This window comes from Ambystoma mexicanum, chromosome 6p (assembly GCF_040938575.1).
Source record: "Ambystoma mexicanum isolate Mex_15411 chromosome 6p, UKY_AmexF1_1, whole genome shotgun sequence".
NCBI lineage: Eukaryota > Metazoa > Chordata > Amphibia > Caudata > Ambystomatidae > Ambystoma > Ambystoma mexicanum.
In genome coordinates, this window is record NC_090935.1 from 1,118,160,341 (window position 1) to 1,118,180,314 (window position 19,974).

At 42.4% G+C, this 19,974-nt stretch overlaps 1 protein-coding gene across 3 annotated transcripts in view; it reads right to left on the reverse strand.

Annotated features, from left to right (window-relative positions):
- CDC37L1 (cell division cycle 37 like 1, HSP90 cochaperone) overlaps nucleotides 1–19,974 on the reverse strand; it is a 469,554-nt gene that overhangs the window by 122,870 nt on the left and 326,710 nt on the right. For all 3 annotated transcript variants that reach the window (XM_069625725.1, XM_069625726.1, XM_069625727.1), the window contains exon 5: nucleotides 12,038–12,160. In XM_069625725.1, the coding sequence (XP_069481826.1) occupies nucleotides 12,038–12,160 (123 nt within the window). The remainder of the gene's footprint in view (nucleotides 1–12,037; nucleotides 12,161–19,974) is intronic.

Here is a 19,974-nt window from a genome sequence, read left to right on the forward strand (position 1 = left end):
CTTGCATTGTACAGGAAAGCTATAATAACTCCGGGACCTTTGCAACTCAAATTTCTAAATTGCAGAGAGAATTGTGAAGACGATACTTGTTAAGACCTGGAAGATGGAATATGACTCTATCCTTACTGACATGGAACTATTGAAAACAACTCTCTGCACTAACCCCATGTTAATAAAAAAAAACATGCTGGCAATTGATTGGGATGTTAGATCAACAAAAAGACTGTCCTCGAAAATACACTGCCTGAACAAGAACTCCACCGGTAACCTAAACCAAACAAGACCTTATTTGAAAAAGTTTCTGAATAGTTTTGATCTCAACTTACTAACGAGATTCAGGTTGAATGTCCTGCAAAACAGAACTTACCGAAAACTATTTAAAAAAGAGAAAACTGATGGTTGCAGATTTTGCGAGAAAGAGAGTGAAACACTGAAACATCTTTATCTCTTTTGCCCAAACTTGAAGGACTTAATATATATCCATCTGTTGAATGTAATACATAAGAAAGTTGGACTAGATTCAGAAAAAACGATGGGACCTGATATATGGAATGGATGACCAGAATATGCACTATGCCACTTCCAACTTTTTAAAATCATGGTTTCAAAAGATGGAATGAAGGACGGGTCATCAGTAGTAACGATAGCATAAATAGAGATATTAATAATGTTGTATGAGAAATGATCTGATTATCATTTAATTGATCTGTTTTCAGTTTTAATTTTCAAAACTAAGAAAAATAGTTACATTTTAACAAAAGATTGGGAAAGAAGTTTAAATGAATACAAATTGTGAAAGTTTGTAATAAACCATATACAATAAAAAAAATTAAAAAAAACCTAAAAGCATGTTGGGAACACAGGAATGATTGCAGAATCTTATATTTGAAAGCAGCAAACCCTTATTGGCACATTGTACTCTCTGGCCATTTGTCACATTGGCACATTGTACTCTCTGGCCATTTGTCACATTTACCCTAATAGTACAGTAGGTAGAAATTTGGACATTGCCTGTTTATGAATGGGAGGCTTGGGGTCCTCTGCTAGAGAAGTGAACGTGTACATGAATCGCTAGTGTCCCTTGGATAGCATACAGTGAGTCTTGCGCCCAGAGAAATTCCTTGGACTGATTAAGGGGGGGGGGCGTTTGGAACTTTATCCCAGCGATGTTGTGCCCAGAATAGCGCTCCCACACAACACATTTTAGCAGAGGGAAGCTCTGCCTTGTTCCTGCCCAGTTCCACCCCTGGGTTAACTACCTTTCTATTGGAAGAAGTTGCACACAGTTGAATAACAGACGCATCCACGACTTACTTAATAACTAGCTATCTGAATGTGGAGGAGGAACACACCCACAATGGTATTAATTGTTTATTCACATAAATTCAGAGTTGTCTGTAAGGTGCGAACGTGAAATGAAAGTATGTAATTGTGTGGCATACGTACAGTAAGACATTTGGCACAAGCAGTTTGTAGAAGATTTTTACATAAAGTAAAGCTGTTTTGTGCCACCACTCTTTTTTTTTGCTACAGGGAATTTGGTGGGGGCTTGGATATTTGAATTTCACGTCATTCCATTCCATCACTCTGGATTTGTTTCATGCACCTGGCTTGCATCCCTAATTCCTGCTCTATTCCATCCCTCTGAATTTTGTCTACAAAGTACTTCCTATAACGGGTCTATTGCACTGTCAATCCTACAATCGCAGATCTCACTCTTGACTGCATTATTATACGTCCAGGATGCTGGTCCTGCATTATGCCTAGCAGCTCCAAAGTTAGAGGTGCTCCCACGTGCTGACCACACCCTTGCATGCCAACTCACACTCCTCATCCTATCCCCCTCGAGAGGACATGACTCACCCCCCTCCCCCAACCCCAGCCATCAAAGACCCGCCCCTCCCGCCTCACTCTCCCATGCCTTCCTAAGTTTGTCTTGCTGGAGCAGCTTCAGTTCCGTTTCGAGGTCCAAACCCCCAGCAGTTGCAAAACAAAGAAATCTGCTCCTGGGCTCCTCATAAGCTCTCACGCTACATGTAGGCTTTACAATACTTAATTGGGATGAATGTTTAATTTATGAGCTCCGTGGATAACAAAAACAAGCCTCACATCCTGCATATGTGCTCTCTAGTGGGTCCATAGGTCTTGCAATATACAGACATTTTCCTGTTAGGGTGACTATTGACATAAATGAGAAGAGCAGAGAGCCTAATTAGCATTACTTGATCAGAACGGTTTCCCGAGTAATCACCATCTCAGACAGAATTTAAATGTAAAATGGGGTCTTTTTTTATGTATTCCCAAAATGCTCTTTGCAACTATTCAAATCGCCAGGATTGGTTTCCTTGAAGAGATAGGGTGCTGCTGAGTTGGGCAGGAGCCCACTGTGGAGGAGTATAAAATGGCCTCCCTTTACTTAAGTAATGAGAATAACAGCCCGCTTATGGCGCGGTTTATACAATCATTGTTATTTTAATGTCGCCTTGATGTGCTTAAAGGATATTACTTCCTGAATGTGAGCATAGAGATTGTCATCTCACCACATTTATATAAAATAAAAACAACAACATATGAATGCAAAACTGAATGCAAGTACATTGCACTAAAATGCACTCATTGAGATGCATAAAACTCACTGAAACGTACAAGTGCTATGTTCAAGTGATCTATTTTGACACAATTAAAACAAACATAATACTTTTTTTTTTTAAGGGGAGATTTAGGTCATTTAAAAGGAATAGCCTAAGCAACAAACCGATGCAGCAAATGGGATTGAATGAATAGAAGATGCAAAAGGCAGGTAAACCCGGTTTTACATAAGAGAAGTAGTAATGCAACAAAAAACCATAAATAAGATAAAGTAAATTCATGCCAATGTAAAGATATCGATCTTTAAGCTAACTTGCCCTATCCATAACTCTCAGGATGCTACTGAAGAGCACGTAGAACCACTGGGCACGGGGTTTAATGGATTCAACCATCATTCTATCATCAGGCACCATTCACAGGGACTGGAAGTTGGCTAATTTCGCACACCACCTGAAAAAGCCCCCACTGGGCCCTTCTGGCCTCAATAGCCTGAACCATAGTTCTTCTGGTCTATTGGAAAAATAGGTAACGTTGTCAGTGGCAGGACTTGAATATGATGGCTTTCTAGATTTATTGCAGCCGTGCTTCCGCCAAAAACATGGAACTGAAACAGGTCTCCTGGCTTTCTGGGATAAAGATCTGACCAGTAGGATGGGGGGTGGCTGGTCACTGCTGATCATCATCAGCGTTTGAAACTGTGACTGAGGATCTACTACAGCACAGTCTTGTAGAGATGCCTCATATCTCTCAGGGATTGGTTCTCATCTCAGACAGGGCCGTCAATGTTTCGGTTTGCTACTCTGCCATCGGTTGCAAAGGGTTCAGCTAGGCCCATATTATTCTTCCCCTCCAAACGTGGATTGTGGCGTCCCACAGGAGATTCCCTCAAACACCACTACTATTCATTTTATATCTGTGACCTCTATTTAAATTTCCTACATATCTAGGTATGCATGTTCGCTCCTAAGCAGACAACACAGAGGTTCACCTGTGTGTAAATAGCTCCATGAGGATTTCACTACTTTGTCCCCTGCACTTGAGGCATCAATGGAGAGAGTGGCTTGAAATTTAATGTTTCAGTAAGCAAGGTTTGCCTCCTTGCCCTGGCATTTGCTTCGTAAACCTGGCTGCCTGCTTTTCACTCTGAATACATTTGGCTTAGATATGCTCTCAGAATGTCAATAACCCTGGTGTGTATTGCAAGCTAAACTAAGAATGAATGCCCAGGTTGGTGTTGGGGTAAAGGATGCCCTTTTCTAGATCCAGGAACTATGGATGGGGATTCCCTGTATCCCAGCCAAACTGTATTCTGCCACAGAGAGTCCCTGATCAATGCCAGGCTGGATTATGCCAATTCTCTTTATGCCAGTATCCCAGTTTATTAAATTCAGTGCCTGCAAAATGCATACAATACTGCAGGGGCGTAGCTAGGTCTGGATAAGGTCAGGGGCTACCCTAATGTTGGGACTGTCGGGACTCAGGGCTAGCTAGCCTTTTGGTTGTAGCACCTGAGCTTCTATCCGGGGCTACAACCAAAATGCCCAGATCTATGGGCACTGTTTGTTGGAAGTTACTCTTGCCAAATTTAAATCTAGGAGCATAGTTTAAGTTCTCTTTGCAAGTCCCACAATTGTGGAATGCACTCCTCATTGCCGGTCAGCCCTTTTCGGGCTTGTCATGTCACTGGTGGCTTCAACATACCAACTCTCAATGAAGGTCTTTTTATTAAGTATTTTAATAGGGTCCAACTACGGGCCGCTCTGCTCGCACTCATCTTCTCCGCGTCTCCATACCTCAGACTTCCCTAAATCCCAAGGTGGTCACTACTGATCATTAGTAGACACGCGCCATGAAGAAAATGAAATCTACATGCCGATTGGTGCGTTTACGAGCCTTACCTTGCAGTAATCCCGGTCACGTGGCAGCATCTCGCAGCGGTCCTCACCATTCCTCTGATTATAGAATTCTTTAGTCAGGCCGCCATGGATAGGGAGAAGGGACTACTTGTAATCCCTTTTCCTGTTGCATGGTGGCCATTTCCTTTGTTTACTATGGCCACCATGGAAAGGGAGAACGGGCTACATTTCCCAGCCCGCAGCGCCGAATATTTTTTCTGTTGCAAACCACGATACGTCTTGCAACCGAAAAAAACCACCATCAGTACTGTGGTCTAATGGGCTGGCGTACTAATGGCAATAAGCCGGGGGGCGGGGTGGTTACCGCGTCATGGAAATGCCCCGGTCCTTCATAACTATGGGGCCCATGGGCATTTACTGACACTACAATGCCCCCCCGCCCCCTGCTCTGATCTGGCTGGCTAGTGTTGAGGGCTTAAAGGCAACCGCCTTATCTGTCTTGTTTTTTGAAAAACCAAAGAAATGTAATCTTAACCAGATCTACGCACTTACACAACAGCATAATATGTATACATGTAAATACAGTAGCTTCAGTTTACTTAAGGTCACATGGATATATAAAAATGTAAAAAAAAACTATTTTCTAACTTTTGTTCCATTCATGAATGTTGTGGCGGTGCAGAGTGAATTTGAGGAGGCGGCGATGGGAGACCAGAAAGGTTGGAGAAGGTGATCACAGACAAGAGAACAGAGGTTGGAGGAGAAGAGGAAGCAAAACGCATTGAAGGAGGTGAACATCCCAAAAGAGGGGTGGGAACAGAAGAGATTTAAGGAAGTGAACACCAGGGGAGCGTGTAGGCAAGAGAAGAGGGGAGGGATGAGGAGAGAAGAGCAAGGTGGACGAAAGAGAAAGAGAAGTTGGTGGAGAAGAAGGGGAGAAGCAAGAGACAAACCATCCATAGTGAGGAAAGAGGGAAGGTGACACAGAAGAAAATGGAGGAGGTGAGAAGTGGGAAACCAGGAAGGAGGACAGGGGGAAGCTATGTGGAAGTTTAAACGCATTAATAGCCAGTGAGTAAGACAATGCTAGTCAACCAGATCTCTGAACAAAATGGATGGAGGAATGAGTAATTGGTGGGACGTAAAGGAGGTTAGTCAACAGCTAGATCAAGGGACACTGAACAAGGTCTAGTGTGATGCCCAAGGCACAAGTGAGTGGAAGTTCAGCGAGGAAGTTAGTGAGAGGCTGGGCATGGTGTAGACTCAGGCACCAAGGTTGGGGAACTGACCTAAGTCCCCAACCCCTATCCCCTACCTAATCCTCTGGTATCTGTGGAGGCTCTGTGAAAGCTATTGACAGAAAACAACTGGTTACAGCAAAAGTGCCTATAACATCTCAGTGAGAAATTCCAGCCGTGGCCTAATCAGAAAGGTAATTTCCCAGCCAAGATCTTCATCAATGGAGAGTAAGTTCAAGCCCATGTGCTTGAGTGATGCTTGGGAAATACCTAGGAACTATTGAACCACAGAACTATGAAAGAATTTCTTTTTGATCCTACTCTCCTTAAAGAATGCTAAGCCAAGAAAGTTTACGAGGCCTTCCAGGGAACCCAACTGCTGCACGACAGGATTCAAAGGGTTCCTAGAAGCCTGGCTACAGCTTAACAGGTACAGCATGGACTGTCCAGGTGAGGAATCCTGAGAGACCTTTGTCTTGTATTGTGACCACAAAGACCTCTGTCAATATAAAATGAATCCAGTGCAAGTTCACCAGCGACACTTTGGGGGGAGAAGGATAAGTGATGGGGAGAGTAGAAAAATAGAAAGACACCTGTGTCGGTGCCCTCTAAAGTCTAATAAAAGGTCTTGACGTCATTTGCTGTGTAATTGGTATTTGTATTCTCATTTTACCCTCAACACGTGTTTCTCCAAATTAGATTGTTTGGTTCATCAGGAGGGTTTTTCAAACATTTTCAATCATAGGACTGTAAGTACAGTAAATAATACAGTAAGTAAATGACATTATGTGACTGAAATTCACAGTAAATCGTTTCAAAATCAGATTCAACATAATAAGTAAATGGCATCATGATGAACTTATTCTAACTGAAATTGCATTTAAAAAAAATGCGAAATGAGAACAGGGGAAAAAGGTTTGGAAGAGGGATGGAAAAATATGTATAGAAAGAAGACTTGGAGCTTAGTACTCACTTGTGTTTGAAGCTTGGTTGAATAGGTGTGTGGACGATTAGATAGGAGTTAAGGTTGTAGATACAAGGTTTCCAATCTTATCCTGTAATAAACAGTGAAGTGAATGCTGAGAAAGTTGTTGATCCTTCAGTCTGAAAATGTGTATAGAGTGGATTTCTCCTTTATGTGTCTATATTGGGAAAGGCCATTAAGGGTAGTAAGTATTATGATTGCAACAAGGTAGCATGTGGCTACTAGTTTGATTGCTGGCTAATCTTTACAGAAAAAGGAAACATAGGTTAAGTGAGCGATTCTTACCTTACAGAGCAGCAGTATAACTTGGGGGAACTCTGTTTGATAACCGCAGTGTGTCTGCAGTGAAAATCACGGAATGGGCGCTTTTTTTTTTTATATATAGCGGAGTGGTGACGTAATGCGAGCACAACGTGATGACGTCATCACGTCGATCACCATTTTAGAATGGGCTTTCTGTTGATATTTGCGTGAGCCTGTTTTTCTAATTGGTTAGGGTAAAATAAAAATGTGCATTGTCTCGCGTGGGCCCGTTTTGTGATTAGTTGGGATTATAATGTGCATTGTAATGCTTTTCAATGAGCTATTTATAATTTGATATCTGTTGGTAGCAGATAGCAAGATGTAAGAAAGTGAGTGCCCTTAGGCTACCTTGTAATGCGTTTAAAATGCCAGACTAGTTGGATTGAGTTGGTGTGGAGTATATAATTTTTGTGTGGAGGACAAAATAGGTGCATAATATGTGCAAGATTGGTAATATGTGCCATTATTAATGTTGAGCAAATACAGATAAGCAGGTATAACGAAAGAGGGATAAAAAATAAAAGGATAAAATAGAAACCAATGTGTTATTCTTACTGATTATAGTTCAATTAAAGGAAATGAAACATCTAATTGTCCAAATTTAGGCCACTATAACTGTCTGTTAGACACATCCATTTTGCTTCACACTGTCGAAGTTTCTTTTCCCTGTATCCTCCTCTTGACAATTTGGCCACTCTTTCAATATTCGCTTAACGTCTGCATCTCCATGTTCCTGAAAGAAATGGTTGGTGAGCGGGTATCTGATGTCCCTATTTGTTAGAGTTCTTACATGTTCCATTATTTGTGTTCTGAGGTGGCATATTGTACTGCCTATGTATAGTTTCTGACAGGTGCATTTGATACCATAAACTACAAACTGTGTTACAGTTGATGAAGTCTTTGAGATGATAGTTCTTTGCATTGACCAAGATCCACATTTAGAGTTTCCTGTTAGGGAAGGCATGTTCCAAAGTTGCGTTCGACTTTGTTGTGCTTTTTTTTGGGCTACAAAATGCGAAGGGCATTGCTGATTTCTTAAGTTTGGGGCTCTGCGGTCTGTAATGCAGGGATGTTTGTCCAGATAGGGTTTAAGGTCATCATCTGTAATCAGAATCGACCAATGTTTGTTGAGTATTTTCCACAATGTGGAAGCCTCCGAGTTGTAGGTTGTGATGAATCTGGTGTTCTTGGACGTCTCAGCCCTTTTTGAAGGTTTGTTTTGTAGTAATTCACTTCTTGTTCAGTGAGCTGTCTTTTGGTATGCCTGGTTAAGATTGTTTAGCTAATAACCACATTCAAGGGATTTCTGTTTTGCTTGGTTGATATGTTTATCATATTCTTCAGTTGTTGTGCAGTTTCTCTTAATTCTCAGGAATTCCCCATAAGGGATATTGGTTATGATATGTTGAGGATGATTTCTAGTCGCATAGAGTGTGCTGTTGCCTGCTGTCGGTTTTACGTATAATGTTGATTGTATGATGTTTTCCACATAGTGTTCAAGGTCAAGGAACTGTATTGTCTGCAAGTACTGTTGTTGAGATATTGGTGGTACTCTTGAAGTTGTTGTAATGAAACATTCCAAATCAGCAGTATATAATCTATGTAACGACCCCAGAAAATGATGTTATTGTCTGTGAAAGCTAGGTGTTGCCAGTCATGTTGTAGCTCAAAGTGCCCCATGTAAAGATTGGCATATGCAGGGGCAAATTAGTTCCCCATCGCTGTTCCTTGTTTTTGTCTGTAGAATTTGGTATTGAATAGACATTTTTGTCAAAGTACAAAGTTAAGCATTTCCAGTAGCATTGCATTTTTTAGATAGTATGAGATGGAACGTGTCTTCAGGAAGTAATGTGTTGTCTTGATCCCCTTAATGTGCAGTATAAAAGTGCACAAAGATGAAACATCCAAGGTGACCAGTTTGAAATGTTCTTCCCAGTTAACAGCTGTAAGTTGTTGGATTAAATGCTTTGTGTCTTGTATATAAGATGACAGACTGGCTGCCAACGGTTGACGGTGTTTATCGATAAATTCAGAAATAGGTTCTGTGGGGCAGTCAATACCATTGATGATCGGTCTTGTTGGTGGTAGATGTGTAAAGGGTTTGTGTATATTGGGGATAAAGTAAGCTGTTGCAATAATAGGATGAGTGGTTTTTATGTAGTCTCTTCTTCGGTCAGAAGGCCTTGTTTATACCAGTGATTGTTCACGTGATTCCATTTTACTATAAGTGCCAGCAAGGGGTTATTCTCAATTTGGTCAGAACATTTTTGATTCTGAGGATGTTCATTTCCCATGGCAATATGGTCTGTTGTGGAAAGCATAACTATTTTGCCACCTTTGTCTGCTGGCTTTAAGATGATATTGTTGTTGTTCCTAAATTCTTGTATTGCTTTGCTTTCCTGAGGAGTCAAATTGTATTTATTTTGTTTGTGCGTGTGTCCACTTAAATACCAATGTCTGAGGTCGTTGGTAACTAGTTTCTGAAAAATATCTATTGTGATTGTCATTGGTAAGTTGGGGTTGAATGTTGATTTGGGTTTCAATTGTGTTTCAAAAGCCAGTCCTAGATCTAAGTCAAGCTCTGATGCTAGAGATTCCAGTGTTTCTTCTTTGGATGATTCCTCCAGGCTTAGTAGAGTGATTGAATGTTCTGCTAGTGTTGTAGTGATTTCGGAAAGAACGGGTGTTGGTTCCTTTATCTTTGAGATTTTGGTAGAGAAGAATTTTTTCAACCTCAATCTTCTACAAAATTGAAATAAGTCCACATTGGTCTGAAAGAAGTCCATAAAGTTAGTCGGACTGAAACATAGGCCTTTGTTGAGAGCCTTGATTAAGTGTGCAGATAGGTCGAGTCCTGTCAGGTTCATGACTATGTCTCCTTGCCTGGATAATGTTTGACCTGGTTACGATGCCTTGTCCGTTTGTATCGCTTGGTACTTTCACCTGCCCCTAGATCCTCTCCATGTGGGTTTCCAGACATGTTTCTGTAGTCTTTAGAACAAGTGACTTGAAAAGTGGATAGGTCCGAGCTAGTCTGTAGCATTGGTATGCCTCTAAAAAAAGGGAAGGAGTTTGTTGTTGTTGATGTACTGGCAGTAGGTTGACTGGGTGCTGTTATGTTAGGGATACCCGTATCACTTTCATTTTCTGATTCTGTTTCTGATGATTGAGGAGATGAGGGTAATAGCAGGGTGGCTTTTGTTAGAGGTTTGTTGGTTGATTTGGGTTTGGTGGATGGAAGTGATGGCTTTTGCAATGTTATACTCTGTTGTGTTTATAGTCCATTTCATCTCTGCAAAATGTACGTTGTTTTTTGGTTTTGAGTTCATTTGTATAAATATTCAGATAGCTGTCCAGAATCTGATAGTTTTTATTTTACCCTAACCAATTCGAAAAACAGGCTCACGTGAGTATCAACAGAAAGCCCATTCTAAAATGGCGACCAACGTGATGACGTCATCATGTCATGGTCGCACGCATAATGTCACCACGTTGCTATATATAAAAGAAGCGGCCATTCCGTGATTTTCACTGCAGACACACTGCCGTTATCAAACCGAGTTCCCCCAAATTATACTGCTGCTCTGTAAGATAAGAATCAATCACTTAACCTATTTTTTCCTTTTTCTGTAAAAGATTAGCCAGCAATCAAACTAGTAGCCACATGTTACCTTGTTGCAATCCTAATACTAACTACCCTTAATGGCCTTTCCCAATATAGACATCTAAAGGAGAAATCCACCCTATACACATTTTCAGACTGAAGGATCGCCAACTTTCTCAGCATTCACTGTTTATTACAGGATAAGATTAAAAACCTTGAATCTACAACCTTAACTCATATCTAATCATCTACACACCTATTCAACCAAGCTTTAAACACGAGTACTAAGCTCCACGTCTCCTTTCTATACATATTTTTCCATGCCTCTTCCAAACCTTTTTCCCCTGTTCTCATTTCTCCTTTTTTTAAATGCAATTTCAGTTAGAATATGTTCATCTTGATGCCGTTTACTTATTATGTTGAATCTGATGATTTTGAAACGATTTACTGTGAATTTCAATGTCACATAATGTTATTTACTTACTGTATTATTTACTGTACTTACAGTCCTATGATTGAAAATGTTTGAAAAACCCTCCTGATGAACCAAACAATTTAATTTGGAGAAACACCTGTTGAGGGTAAAATGAGAATAAAAATACCAATTACACAGCAAATGACGTCAAGACCTTTTATTAGACTTTAGAGGGCGCAGACACAGGTGTTTTTCTATTGTTCTAGTATTTCAAAACACTGGACAGCCGCGGTGTCTAAACACCTATTGGTGCAGCCCCTATTTACCTATTCATCAAGACCACAAGATCTGCTATAAATATACACTCGCCACAGGTTGTTCTATGGCTGCACGCTTGCTTTCATAAGTGATGGGGAGAGGCCTCCTTTGGTTTGATCTACTTTATTTCACCTTACCTGTAAACTCTTGGTTTATTTTCATATTGATTTCGCCATCACTGTGAACCCTGACACATTACTCTGTGGTTTATAACTTAATTAACATATATAGAAAACAGAATACATTATAACATACAAAATGACCATTTAAATAAATACGAATAATATATACCTAATTTTGGATGACCTCAAAACATACATCCACAATCACACCTTATATTAAATTAACTCTAAACAGACACTCACAATTAATACAATACCTAGCTCATAACACATACTCTTACCAATATCTTCAAACCACATTGGACAACAACTAAAATTCACAAGCAATAGATAAACACCAACGCATTAGTATATTAACTTCACCCAACATACTATTAACAATCCAAAATAAGAGCATGAGTTCAGGTTTCAGCATTGTTGGTTTAATTTTGTTTGGTGTTTCATAATAGGTTACACTGTAAAGTTGGTATTTGCAGCGATTATAGATTTGATCTTTTTATATAGTAACATTACATTTTTTTTTTTAAAGATTGAGCTTCACACTGCAGTGTTACTTCTATTGACCAATGCCAAAGAATAAAAGAAAGAATAGGAAATGTCAACCTACTTGTGCTTTCTGGAAAAACACCCGAAAACATCCTCTTGGGTCCACATTACAACTTTTAGCCATTTCTAAAATGAACTGCATCACAACTGCCTGATGGGCCACTTGTTCCATCAGCGCTCTCTTCTGCAAAGAAAAGGAAAGGAAAACATGGATCAAAAGCACTCCAGACATAGGCTGTACGGATTGATACTTCAATCAGCTAGAAGCTAAAAGGTAGGGAGCATATCAGACCCATTTGTGATGTTGGTAAAGAAGGGCATGGACAAACAAATCTTACAGAAGGCAACATTTAAAAATGTTTGTTTTATGATAATATTAACATTTTTTAGACATTAATTTCTATTTTCTCTAAAAGAAAAATGGAACCTTCTACGTTGGCTCTAAATTGTCTGTTGATCACTCACTGTGATAGGTGGTGTGAGATGTGGGATCAACGGGGCCAAACTGAAGGGGTCCACTATGCTCATCTCCTCCACCCATATACGTGATTAGTGCAACAAAGTACCCTGCCTTGTTTTGGGGACTTGTAGTGGGGTGATTAAAGTTGCCTAGGGCCTCCCCGAGTCAGTGGATGATGGGACTGACGGTGGTATGGGGAGGATCCCCTGGTCAATCCCACTTGTCCCCTCCAATCACCCGGGACATTCCCATGAACCAACAATAAGTTATGGGCCCTTTAACATCCAGACATGTATGTAGGAATGCTCAAGAATTTCCCAACACGTACTACAGGATGCTCATGTAGCAACCTCCACGAGCAAAGAAAAAGAAAGTTCATAGCTGCATGGCTCACATAGGGCCTCATCACGAATTGGGCGGTAGCCCTTAAATGCAGCGGTAATGGTATTACCACTGCATTTAAGCGCATTTAAGCACTGGCCCTATCACAAGTCTGGCGTGTTTACCCCCAGCTCAGAGCTGGGGGTAAACACGCTGAGAAATTGACCATTTTTGGAGCAATTACCGCTGCGTTATTACCACACAGTAATTTGCGCTGAAAATTCCCCATTCGGTCCAACGGACCAAATGGAGAATAGAGATTAACAGTTAGCGCCCAAACTGTGATCCGGCGGTAATACAGCCAGACAGGTGGGCGCCAACACTAAAATAGTTGAGCGGTATCCCATTCGGGATACCACCCAACTCATGATCAGCCTGTACAACACATGAACAATTGCCAGGCTGAGCCAACCAGACGTGTCACGCTCCCTGAGCCAGAAAACCACATGGATGTGCGAGAGCTCTCGAAGTCTAAATCCAGGATGGCGGACACAGCTCTTAAATCCCCAGACTGCTTGGCGCTCTGGAAAGCCTTTGGAACATCTTAATAAAGAGTCTATTAAACAGGAACCAATCTTCTACTGAAATTCTAACACCCATGTGTAACTACTCAGTGCCGCAAAAAACCTGCTAAGGTTTGGGTGTCTGGAAAAGGAAATTAGTGGAGTTCGAAGTATGTTAGCAATTTAAAATAGTGGGAGAAGGAGAGTGGAGAAAGAGGCGAGAGCGGAGGACACTGGAGGTGGAAGGGTAAGACAGGTGAAGAAAGGTTGGTGGCAGGAAGAGAACAGGTGGAGGCAGAAGGGGAGATCAAGGTGGTGATAGGAGAAAGCAATAAGGTGGTTAAAGGAGGGCAGCCTAAGGGGGTGGACAGTAGAGAAAAAAAGGAGGTGGTGGGAGAAAAACCCAAGATGTTGCCAGAAAAAAGGGAATAAGGTGGTCGTAGGTGGGAATGAGCAGGTGGCAGCTGGGTAAAAGGGAAAGGTGTCAAAAGTGATCAACTAGGAAGTCCAGACCCAGTGATAATAGGAAGCCAGCAGGAGAGGGTAAGCATTGCCCAAGGCAGGGAGTAAAAGCAAAGTCGAGATCTGAAGTGGTGGAGCCCACAGTGGGATGAGGAACTACATCATGTGATTTGATGAGGGCTAGGAACATAAGAGCATTCTAGAGGGTAGAGATCAGGGCCCTGAGGGTGAGAGATCCTTAAGAGCACCACAATAGACAGGTGGCCTGGAAGGCCTGTCTGTACCTCTTTCTGTAGGCAAACTACAGAATCTTTTACAGCCTGTGGCAAACAACCACTGCCAACTGCAGCACCAGCACTGGAAACTCGAAGATGATCACACCCAACTGTAATGAGACAAACCAGTAGACAATTGAATTTGAATGAACAAGAAAGAGACTGAGTGTTGGGGAATTACCCCCAAACCTTGTGGGGGAGAGAAACCAAGTGAGAGGGAGAATGAGTGGGGGTCATAGGGGATGAAGGGGGAAAGAGAGAAAGGAAGGGACAGGATGAGAAGGAGAGCATTCGAATCAGTCCCACCTGGGGGAGAATAAAGTCTGTGTTAAGGCTTTACTATGTTGGAGTTGGAGAAAGCCTTGTGAACTTTTGTTTGACCAGATGCAAAAATGAAACACGTAGTGGTAGCATTTTGTTTTGCTAAACTTACAGAAGAGTATCATGGAAACTCTAAAAAGAGCCCCTAAGAACTAGCAAGAGAAAGAATTTGATTTTGTTATAATTTGTGTTGATCAGAGAAAAGGGGAGTTTGAAGAACTCCAGGGAAGGACATGGGTTCCCCTCAGGATGAAGATCCAATTTCTGGGGGGGGGGTCTTTTGGGCATATCGCTCCCAAAGCAAGCCTTGCTGCCAACCACAACATTGTGATGTAGATGGTAGGGAAACTGACCAGGATTAAGGGGCAGACAGTGGTCATTTCTATAAATCACTACTCTGCACCGTTCCAGGTCTTCATTGGGGATCAGAAAGCTCAGCTCATGTGTGAAGTTCTTTTCCTCCCAGAAACCAAGGAAGTAAAAGGACTCTTAGGTAATCTCTGTAGATGAAAGGGCAGTTAAGCACCGACTGTCCTGTGATGAAAGGCCTTTGATATAGAGAAGAGAAATGGGATGAAACCACACCAACAGTTGTTCCACCACCTTTCAGGTAGGTTGCCTTGTAGTTGGTGCACTCCCAACTGAATGCCGGCCACAAGAGAATAGCAGAAACCCAGGAACATGTCCTGAGCCGATTCTTTTGACCCATGATTTTCCAACACAAACATATTTACCTGTAAGATCTGTCAAAAGACTTCCAAACTAGATGTCAGTTGAGACCCTCTTCAGCCCCTGTTGATTATTGAAGTCCTATCCTTCAAGCTGTGGACATACACAATGAGAAACTGTTGCAAACTGGTTCGAGTAGAAATTTCCACATGATACCCTGAAGCATTTTCATTGAAGAATAACACCACCCGACAGATACTAAGCATGGAGTCCAATTATTTTCTAGAGTGGGTTTCCAAAAGGAGATTCTAAGGGACCATAGTCTACCTTCATGAACTAACCTATGGAAAATGTCTAAAAGTCCATCTATACCCCAACCCACCATACCTCAATCTACCGCTCACAGGCTTCAACCAAACCATAATAAATCTTCAGAGGAATCGGTTGACTAAGACATAAGCAACTGGGATGACTGGATGCAATGGGTGTTTGCGGTTTAGAAGACCTACCGAACAGAATCTACCGAAATTCTCCCATTTTAAACTAGTATGTGAAAGAGTGAGCATAGATGTCTGCGATATGCTGAGAGAGAGCTGGGAGAACCAAGAGGACACAATGATTAACAAGGGAAAGGAAAGCACTCATACATGACCTGGTGAAAAAAACCATGCACCAGGCTGAGAATGAACAAATATCTACTTGCTGAGCAGGCTCGACTACGCCGGTTCAAAGTAGGGGCCTGGACTGCAGCATCGCTTCGACCATCTAAAAGCAAGTTGCAGGCACAGTCCCCAATATCATTACTAACCACAGCCACACAGTCTAGGAAACAGACAGCCGAAACACTAAGAGTGTCACAAAAATTGGTTGAAGATATTGAAGATCTGGATGATGGGCCAGAACCAACTGTAAATCTACTGAGGATCGCTTCAGTTCCCTATTCCAGGCAATGACCCTGGAGAGTCTGGCCCATATTAATTTCAAGGCCTCCAAGATTATCTGGAACACTTCTGAAATGGAGTTTCGGACAAACCAGTGAAAGAAAAGTACTTTTTTCATCACTTACACAAAGCTCCCGGGAAAGTCAGTGCGATTTCAGCCACACAGCCTACTGAGGAATACCATCAAGTGGTTCAAGAAGACCAAAATAATTTTGGATCTGCAGGTTATTGAGCCCTACCGAAGTCATTGGCCCGCCCCTATTTGTGTGTATATGAAGAATCAGTGACAGTTGGTGTTTCTTCATTAACTTCGGGAAGGTGAGTCACTCTGACACCAATCCCACGCCACAGATTGAGGAAATGAATGAAATAATAGCTGCTTCCACCTCTATATCAACAGTGATCTCAGAAAAGGGGTACTGGCAAATCCGGCTATCCCTAGAGCAGAACGAGAACACAGTCTTCTCCACACCAGAAGGTCTCTTCCGATTTATAGTGCTCCTGTTCAAACTCCATGGTGCACTCACCACATTCCAATGACTAATTGATCAAGCCCTACATCGTCACCAGGTCTACACCGGAGCCTACACAAAGAACATTGTGGTCTACAGCAATACCTGGAGTGAGAAACATTTATTTCCCCAATTTCCCCAAGTATTGCAGGACCATTAACCGATCAGCTGAAAGTTTCACAACCCAATCAACTAAAATAGATGGTTCTTAGTCAGAAGGCCTTTGAGAAGCTTGCCTTATCCACCTCTCATTCTATCAGACGTGTGTTACTAGTTCATTTTACAAATGGATGCTTGCTAGGCGTTATTAGGGGCCCTATTCGATCAGGAATTTGCATGTGATGAGCATCCCATTTTTTGCATCGATATGAAATAATTACCCCGAACAAATTATGCAACCAATGAAATTGAATGTGTTTCCATTAAATGGGCACTTCTGTCTCTCGGGTACTATATATTGGGTAGACATTGCCAACCATCCCCTTTATAGCCTGGCTAGCCAGAAACAAAGACATCAACCCATATATTAGGATGTGGTTCCTGGTGTTGTAACCATAAACGTTCTCCATTAAGCCCCGGAAAGTGCTCCTCCACGCAAATGTAGACTTTTGAAGCCACCACCCTATGCAAACAATTGGCAGGGGAGTGGGGTGGAAGAGTGCCTCTAAAAAAGGTGGAGGTATGTATCGAAAATGCATGTTTGAGGCCAACAGATGAAACTGAGGCAAACCTGAAAGTTGGGGACTACCACCCACTCCATGATGTGGGCCACGGAGGCGGTATATGGCGTTTCCTTCATGCTCCCTAATACATCATTGGCTCATTCATGTTCCACATTGCACTTTCCCCGATAGCCCATAGCAGTATAAAAATATATCATAATACAGGCAACCGAATAGAAGGATATATCAAAATGAGACAGTGCATGAAAACATGATGGTGTATGTCCGTGGAACACAGTTCCCATGACAATAAGTAGGTTCATCAAAAATCATAGGTTTGAAAGTATTGCTTGCTCATGGGTTCCTCTCATGTACATTTACAGAACCCACGTGTATCAAATCTGCAGTCTTATATATTAATGAGGGGAGTAAGTGATGAATATTAGAAAGCAGCAGTGGCTACCACAGTCTGCAATATGAATCCAAAATGGCAGACAGGAAATGTAAATAAACTCAGCAAGCAGAGCCAAGATGCGTGCGTTCATTCGTAAGAGGATGAAAGAAACCAGCAAGCAGTGAGCGAGTTAGCCACATGGGCTAGGCTGGGAATATTACATGGTGGTGTGGTGAAGAAGAGTGATTGTAGAGCCTTTAGTCTAGAAAGTCAGTACGATGAAGAAGGGCCCAAGAAAGAGGGCAATAACAGCGAAGCCTGGTAAAGGTCTTAGGTCATATAGAGACTCCTAAACTGGTGGAGAAGCAAACCCAGGAAAGGTTTGGAAGTCTAGACGAGGGAGTTAAGTCTCAAAATGCCAGGGTACCACACCTGCTTAAGTGTTGGATGCTTGACACATATACAGATGCTGGTATTGCAGAAGGTAAGCAGCCATTCTAGGAGATTTCAACAAAAGACAAGACCCGAAAGACTGAGTGAATGTTTCCAAACAAGAAAGTTATTTATTATATTTTTTATTTTTAGCATTTTTGAAACGCCCAGGCCCGAGGGTATCACGGCATTGGGTAGTGTAGAAGTATGAAGGAACATTGCAACAGTATAGATCACATAACAAGGCATCAAATCAAATGTTACTCATATTTATAGAACAGCCAGGTCTTTGCAAGTTTTTTTTAAGGTATTGTACGATTGTTCTTTTCTGATGTGGGCAGGCGAAGAGTTCCAGAGAGAGGGTGCTATGATGCAAAAGCTGGAGTCACTGGCTCTTTCGATCTTGAAGCGGGGGGCTGACCAGTGAGATGCTGCAGCAGGATCTTATCGTACACACTGCACAGTTTAGAGTAATACTGGTGTTGAGGCAGAGAGGAACCTCATAGTAGACGCATCTGTGTGCTATGGCCAAGGTTTTGAAGTCCACCCAAGGCTCGATTGGCAGCCAATGCGTCTGAGGTCTGATTTCTGAGATGTGGTCAGATCATTTAAGTCCAAGGGCAGCACGTAGGGCTTTATTTTGTAGTAGCTGTAGCTAGGACGTATTACCCCCCCTCCCCGACCCTCCCGAGGTGCCCATTAGTAAGACGTTACAGTAATCCACTGTGATGCTGGCAATGCATTGGAGGGACAAGGCCTCCATGTCCTTGTCCTGTTCTCCTTTTATCATGAGTAATATGTGTTATTTTCTACACAGGAGTCCATGTGGGATTGCTGGCAGTGCAGCTCTTCCTCTTTTTGGTTTGGTGTACAGACCCTTGGGATACCCTTATGGCACCCATGGGAGTAGGTACAACCCTACAACCCTATGCCCCTAGCGTATGTTTTTGGGCACCTGTGTGTGGCCCACAGAGCAGGGTATGGGCTGGTGGCAGCGCCATGCTGAATTTGACAGGTGCTCTGAGTATTCTCCATTTTGGGATACCCAGGCCGTGCCATTCCATTGCAATCAGTTGATTCCTGATAGGAGACAATATGGCCTCTGTGGCCTCCCGCTTCTATTGCCCGTTACCTTGTTTTTGGCACTCTCAGGGACAGGCCCTGGACAACGAACTTCTGTCTCTACGACAGGGTAATCAGGATCTCTTAGCCTATATCGCAACCTTCAATAGGTTGGTTGTGGAGACTGGGTGGCCAGAGGATAAAAGAATCACGTTATTTCATCGAGGTCTACGTGGAGAACTTAAGGATGTCCTGGCCCAAGTTGTAAATCCGCCCCAAGACTGCATGGAATATATAGACTTAGTGGTCCAATTAGATCACAGGCTTCAAAACAGAAAGGCAGATCGGTCCAAGTTTGAGACACGGGTGTTGGTCAAGACTCACGTTAACCCCAAGGGTGCCGATGTTTCTGAACCTATGCAAACTGGAGGGGTTAAAGGACCTTTAACTCAAAAAGAAAGTGAAAGAAGATGGCAGATGCGATTTTGTCTTTATTGTGGGGCTTCTGGACACTTTTTACGAGATTGCCCAGTAAAACCGCCCAAGAAGGCGGTAGGAGCCGCGGATAAGAACCATATGGAACCTGATTCGGGAAACGACCACGCCCGACAAGCGTAGGGGTCCGCTTGCCGAGCCTGAAAACTAACTCTCAGACCTCGCACTTCATCATGCCAATGGTCCTCGTAGATCCGGAATAGCCTGGGCGGTTGCATGCAATAAAGGCATACATCGATAGTGGGGCTATAGGAAACTATGTGGATCGTGAATTGGCTTCCAGGATCAACCTCCCTCTTCGTCCTAAAACCAGTATAGAGGTCATCACCACAGTAGATGGAACCGAAATCGCCTCTGGGCCGGTAACACATTCCACTGCAGAGGTGACACTAGTGGGTCAGGACGGGCATCGGGAGGCTGTTGTGTTTG